The 7,251-nt window shown below is 38.9% G+C and overlaps 1 protein-coding gene across 3 annotated transcripts; it reads left to right on the plus strand.

Moving 5' to 3' along the window:
- The first annotated feature begins 525 nt into the window (after positions 1-525).
- LOC149587366 (uncharacterized) lies at positions 526-3,086 on the plus strand. Of its 3 annotated transcripts, none has more exons than XM_089863608.1 (3): positions 526-888; positions 967-1,007; positions 1,147-3,086. In XM_089863608.1, the coding sequence occupies exon 3, from the start codon at positions 1,361-1,363 to the stop codon at positions 2,942-2,944; it is 1,584 nt and encodes a 527-aa protein (XP_089719734.1). In that variant the 5' UTR covers positions 526-888; positions 967-1,007; positions 1,147-1,360; the 3' UTR covers positions 2,945-3,086. The 3 variants fall into 3 exon arrangements, with proteins under 3 accessions (XP_089719734.1, XP_089719736.1, XP_089719737.1); XM_089863610.1 differs by having other exon boundaries at positions 526-827; positions 925-1,007; XM_089863611.1 differs by lacking the exon at positions 967-1,007.
- Positions 3,087-7,251: the final 4,165 nt, after the last annotated feature.

Below are 7,251 nucleotides of genomic sequence, written 5' to 3' on the forward strand. Positions count from 1 at the left end.
CACAGGGCAAATGAAAATTTTAAAAATCGCCTGGACCAGTTTAAAAATTAAATCGGAGTGGGGTCAGTGGTCCACGGGACCACAAAGAAAATTCAAGGGTAACCACAGTCCGGACATTAATTCAAATATTTTTTATTACCCGCTTCTTTGGTTTAGCAGACGACGTGCCCTTGCCAGTGGTGATGGACCAGTTTATATCTTCCAGGCCAGGGGGGTTGCTGTCCCAATGTCCAGTTTTTAAAAGATCCTTATTTTCCACCCTGATTTTATCTAGGGAGCCTTGGTATTTCGCGTTTTGAACTTTTGATGCCAATTGGAAGTTTGGAACTGCTTATATAGCCCATAAGGCCAAAGCGTGATCGAGTGGGCTGTGCGTCATCGTAATATTCCCTTAATTTTTATTAAGATTAGTAAAAAATAAATTAGGGTTAGGGTAACTGGTCCCAAAAACCAGTTTAATATTATAGACGCTGGGTATCACTGGTCCCGAGGACTAGTTTAAAAAAATCTTTATATCCAAGCAGGCTGGGAAATAGCACACTTCCTCTGGTCCAAAACCTGTTTATTAATTGCTTAGACTAGGTTTTTAATTCAATAAGGGGGGTTACTGGTCCTCGGGACCAGTTTATTAATTGCAAATCTATTGGAGAGCAAAGGCTGGGACCAGTCTGGAGACCAGTTAATTATTTCAGACACTAGGGGGTCACTGGTCCAAAGGACTAGTTTAAAAAATATCCTTATTTCCCAGCCTGTATCCAAGACTGGTTTGAGGGGTTTGGTTTCGTCTGCTCCGCGTTCTGTTGTAGAAACGCATTTTCATAGAAAAAGTACGTTGGAGCTGCCCCTTGGAAACGTTTTAAAACGTTATCTTAGAACTTAAAATTTAAGGTAATTTCGATTATTTGAATATTAATTTTTCAATAGGTACCTCATTCGCGAAGACTTATGGAAATTCATATTTGGCAGACTATCTAATTAATTGGACCCCTCCTTTTCGCAATCTTATGGTAAACTGGATAGATTACTCAAATTAGAATGTTTAATGTTGTATGATATCCTCATTTCTGCATGAATAGCCGTTTTACTTTACCTCATTCAACTAAAGTAAATATTGAGCGTTTTCGTAAGATGTTTATGTTATTTCAGCTTTAGTGGCATTCTCGTTTAGTATCTGCAGTCCAACACTTACACTGATGTAAAATTTGGAACCGGATGCAGATTTCAATATAAAAGACATTGTGATGTGTTCATGTGAAAAACTGTATGCTATGCCCATAAAATCACGCATCATGCCTTTCAAATATTTACATTCAACTCTTAAGCATTGTTATTGAATGACTTTTTGGTTCATTATTGAAAGATGAAGTTTAAGTGTGAACAGTGTGGTTTCCAGACAGGAAAAAACTCGGCCTATAAGAATCATAAATTAATTCACAGTGACGAGCGTCCGTTCAAGTGCGATCTATGCGATTACCGTACCCGACATCGCGGGAATTTAAACATACACGTCGCGACTCACAGTGATGAGCGTCCGTTCAAATGCGATCTATGCGAATATCGTGGCCGAAGGCGGGATGATTTAAAGAAACATCTCTCGACTCACAGTGATGAGCGTCCGTTCAAATGCGATATTTGCGAATATCGTGGCCGAACACGCGTTAAATTAAAGATACATCTCTCGACTCACAGTGATGAGCGTCCACTCAAGTGCCATATTTGCGATTACCGTACCCGACAACGCTGCAATTTAAAAATACACGTCGCGACTCACAGTGATGAGCGTCCTTTCAAATGCGATCTATGCGATTACCGTTCCCGAAGGCGGAATGACTTAAAAAAACATGGCGCGACTCACAGTGAAGATCGCCCATTCAAATGCGATATTTGCGATTACCGAACCCAATACCGCCGTAATTTAAAGACACATGTCGCGACTCACAATGATGAGCTTCCTTTCAAATGCGATATTTGCGATTACCGTACTCGACACCGCGGGAATTTAAAGACACACGTCGTGACTCACAGTGACGAACGTCCGTTTAAGTGTAATTTTTGTGATTTCGCAGCCAAATTAAAGAAAATACTAAAAGATCACATTGCTAAACTTCATCCATCAAAATGTGGAATTGAACGAAAAACTCAGAAAAGTGTTTCGTCAAAACGGAAAAACCAATACGATCAATCGACCAGCAAGCGGAAATGTGCTTCTACGAAAGAAAATGCTGGAAAACCCAATCAGGCAGACAGGGGATCGAAATTTTCAGATTGTAACGAAGTTCAGTCTGAAAGTAGATCAACTGATGTTGCAGACTTTGTGTTCCCATTAAAACTGAAACCAGACAACAAACGAGGACGTTTGCAGCTAGAACGAAGTGGGCCAAATACAAACCACGATTCTCTAAATGAAATTGCTCAGCCAAAAGAATTGGAAATTCATTCTGAATCAGATCCCGATGAACCCAGAGACGCGAGGGAGTCTAATTCTACTCTTTCTGAATCTGTCGGATCCAACTTCAATCATGGGATTTCATTATTGAGCGAATTTGATGCCTCATGTCCAACCATCTCCTCTGAAAAAATTAAGAAAGAACCCGAACCTTTATCGAACGATAATTTTTGTTCTGAGTCTGACTTAAATTGTGTCAAATTGGAAAACGAAGCTGTAATGCCTTTTCCTTCAAACGAAGTGATATACGGCCCAGACACATCGAGGCTGGATTCAAATGCAAAGTGGGAAGAACCTATTAACCACCTGAAGAATGAATTTGGTTTTGATGACAATGTCGCTGTTGACCAAGACACTCGGTTCACCATCAGGCAGTGTTCGATTATTTTGACAAAACTGGAACATTCCGGGAATTATCTAGGATGCCATTACATCAGGATGAAAGATCCACCTTATCTTTACGAGGTTGTTAAAGTCAATTTGAATCCCGTCATTTAATTTCATTTTGATCTACTTAGACGTGGCTTAAGAGCCATTTATCTTTTTTCTCATTGTCGTCAAAATTACTGTGCTATCATTTTGTTTTAAATAATTGTTTCGTGTTTCTTGCTTTGTTTTCTAATAAAAATACTCGAATTGATGAATTGCGTTCGAAACCTTTTAATGACCCTTGAAATCAATTTTGCAAGTAAAGGCTCCGAAACAACGCCTTCCTTTTCTTGACCAATTTGTTTTTCACTTTCCTAGGGTTACAAGTAAAGGTGTTGTGTTTTTTGTTTCTTTTGCTGATGTTGTTTTTGAAAACAACGCTGAGTACCAACACTGAAATAACTCCCTATTTTTAAATCAAGTTGTAAGGCTTTAAAGACCCAACCAAAGTTTACCTATTTCGGAGAATTTGAAAAGTTAAAATTTTAATATCTGGGACTGTGTTTTCTGGACTTTTAGAGTTTGACCTATAACATTTGAACATAAAGATGAAAATTGGTACATGAGTTATTTTTGACCCAACAGAAATTATACTAAAAGCCCCTGCTGTAGAGAGCGAGCTTTCGCCGCAATCTTGGAAAATAGCCGCAGGAATGCCAGCTACAATGTATTCCACATTCTTCTTTAACAATTATAAAAATTGGTACACATTATGATTGGAACCACATGAATTTTTACAGCTCTGCGTTTGATAGTTTGGTCGCCACATTGGAAAATGGCCGCCCTGAATGTTAGGCGCAGTATATTTCACCATGTTGTTGGATAATTATGAAACCTCATAGTAAAATATCTAAGCCATTCATGAGAGTTTGGCCGCCATGTTGTAAAATGGCCGCCGGGAATGTCATTTTGATGCAGTATATTATTCAAAAATTATGATCATTGGTAATAATAATGTTGAAGACCATCTAAACACTATTATTGAATATTGAAGATGTGTTACTGATAGATTGGGCGCCGTCTCGGAAAATGACTGCTGGAAATGCTAAATATATTTCAAATACATAAATCTTTTCGTAATTCCAATGTTGAGTAGATTATTTTCATTAACGTAATAACAAGAATTAATTTACTATAAGAATGCCTAAGTCACTAGATTTTTCGCTTCTACTCTTAGGCCGGTGTTAGGGGAAAAGTAAGCCCCACCCCATTCATGTCCGTCATTGCTCTGCGCTTTCCTATTGGATCCCGTGGGGATAGGTCATACAGACGCGATTGACGTATTCCGAATAGAGAAAAAAAACCTCGAGCAAAGTAAACAGAAAATGGAGGCTGCCAGCGGTGCTGAAACGGTTAGGGAATGGTTTTTAATTGCCATTAACATGATAGTTAAAGGTTTTGAACCAAATTTAATAGATTTTGAAAACGTGTCTCTACGTGAAAATCGTTCGTTCTATAATTATTTCTAAATCAAATCAAGTGTACTATACTTATGATTTCGTGAGTTCCAAAAACCAAACCAAGGCTTAAGGAAAAGGTAAAAGAGGTAGACGGTGGAAAACATAGAGTAAGATAAAATATTAAGTCCCGCCTTGGTTTCAAGCCTCCCCATCCATGAGGGGGGATTGTCGACTATCATGCGCACACCGGACGCCTTTTTTGGCTTTCTTATAGTAAATTCCTTCTTGGTAATAAACACCAAAAAATAGTTATCCCCAAGTCGAAATTATCGACACCATCTTTAAAAATGGCCACTCAAAAGTTATTACCCTAAATTCTGAAAGAAAGAAAAGTTATTCAAAAGTGTAATTCTCAATATATGGGAATACAATTTAATATGGGGTTTATACATTTTAGTGTTTTTAAAGATAAGATTTAGGACAAATATCTAACATTTCGTTCATACTCATCGTCAGCCAAAGATTTTTTCCACAATAATTGCATGTCAGAGGAGTTGATTAGGCGCTGCACCCAGCTGGACGGCCTTAACAGCGCCCCCCCCCCCGAATTTTCGCTCACCATATTCCAAATTGAACCTGCGGAACAGTCGTCAAGGCACACGGGATCGCCCAGCGGGACCGACAAACCCCCCTGGAGCAGGTGACAGAAGCTGAACACCGTCAGCGGCGAGCCCAGCCAGAAAGTGGTCGGTGACGGGTCTCGTACATAATCCCCCTGGACATAATCCCCCCGGATAAAATCCCCCTATTTTGGATTTGCCAAGACTTTTCCCCCGATTTTAGACGTGTTTGTACAAAATCCCCCCAGAGAAAACGTCCAGAACGAAATCCCCCAAAAGGAAAACTGTTCAACAAAATCCTACCGAAAGGATAATTTTATCGGTAAGATTCCACTATATCTATTTACATGAAATAACGGTCTTACCTGACTAATTAGACCATGGGGAGTTCAAATAAAATAGTTAAAAAAATATTGGCCCGCCGCAAGCATTTTTAATTTTTTTGAATATTTTTACCGTAACTCCTGTATACCGTATTCCGCACTCAGTCTTGTATAAAACGTAATTAATAGCCGATAATTTGGAAAAAGCACATTATTTTGGCTGAAGAAACTAAATTTTAAAACTCATATTTAGGAAAAGGGGCATAATTTTTGGCACTACATTCAAAAACCGATATCTTGGAAAATGGGGCAACTAGTTGTAGAAGGGGCATAATTTTTGGTCAAGGCACTAAATTCAAAAACCGATATCTTGTAAAAGGTGACAACTAGTTACAGAAGGGACATAATTTTTGGTGAAGGCACTAAATTCAAAAAACCGATATCTTGGAAAAGGTGGCAACTAGTTACAGAAGGGGCATAATTTTTGGTGAAGGCACTAAATTCAGAAAGCGATATCTTGGAAAAGGTGGCAACTAGTTACAGAATTCATCAAACCTAACCTAGAGCTATAGGGATGCGAATTTTTGGTGATTTCAAATTTTCAAACGAAGTTTTGACCCAGTTCCGGCGGACGAATATCTGGGGATTTCGTTCCGTAAGCGGGGGATTTTGTATCCAGTTTGGGGGCATTTTTGTCTTATGCCCATTTGGACGGGGGGAAATTTTTGGAGGGATTATGTCCAGGGGGATTATAGGGGTCACCCGGTTGGTGACAGGCAGCGGAAGGTCGAGGGGACGGGGGGGTTCCCTCCGAGCACAGCAGTGCCATACGGCCCAAACAATGTATCCGCGACCCTCAGAGAGTTGCCAGTTCGAGGGCGAAGCGGCCGAGAAAAACCTTCAGGGAACGGGCAACTATAAATAAACTTAGAGTATAGCCCTATCTTTTGTTCCTTTTGAAATAGGAAATTACTCTGTTGGTTGGTTCCATTTTGTTTCACTTTTTTACATTTTTGATAGTGAGAATCCATTCTCCGAATTTGTTCAATAAAATACACTGGATCAACTATTCGTTTACCCTCAACAACATATTCATTAAGACCGATGTCATGAAAAGTTTCAATAAAACTATGTTCTTCCGATTCAGTATTTTCGTCAAATAAAGGATTTTCACTAACGATATCAAGATTTGCTGTTTCAACACCGAAATCAATTCGCCTTGGTGCAACTTTATCCATAGCTTGGTCACTTCGGTGTAATTCCAAATTATGAATTATTCTTGGCGTAGACGTAGTGAAAATGCTACTTGTATTCGGTTTCGCCTTATTAGCATCATAACTTAGAAATTAAGATTTTCATTAGATTAGCGGGCTAGGATTTTTATATTATTCGTTGAATAATATTTAGGGTTCCAAGTGTATTAAAATAATTTTTCAGATAAGCCGATTTCACGGATCCCGCACTCTTGCGCCGTGTTCCCTTATAGGCCAGGACAGATAGGCCAAAAAAGGGCTTGACCTAGAACATTTGAACATAAAGACGAAAATTAATAAATGGGTTGTTTTTGACCCCAGAAAAAATATACTAAAAGTCCCCTGCTGTAGAGCGCGAGCTTTCGCCGCCATCTTGGAAAATGGCCGCCGGGAATGGCAGCATCAATGTATTCTACATTGTTCTTCAAAAATTATGAAAATTGGTACGCATTATGAATGGAACAATATGAACTTCATGGCAAAATTTTACAGCTCTGTGTTCAATAGTTTGGTCGCCATATTGGAAAATGGCCGCCGTGAATGCTAGGTACAGTATATTTCACCATGTTGTTGGAAAATTATGAAAACTGATAGATATTATAATCAGAGCTGTGTAAACCGCATAGTAAAATATTGAAGCCATTAGTCGGTTAGTTTGGCCGCCATGTTGGAAAATGGCCGCCATCAATGTCATTTAGTTACAGTATATGGTTCAAACATTATGAAAATTGGTAATAATTATGTTGAAGACCGTCTAAACATCATACTTGAATATTGAAG

The sequence above is a fragment of the Phalangium opilio genome, unplaced genomic scaffold (genome assembly GCF_054372755.1).
Source record: "Phalangium opilio isolate 3A_F unplaced genomic scaffold, DU_Popi_V2 ptg001170l_1, whole genome shotgun sequence".
Classification (NCBI taxonomy): domain Eukaryota; kingdom Metazoa; phylum Arthropoda; class Arachnida; order Opiliones; family Phalangiidae; genus Phalangium; species Phalangium opilio.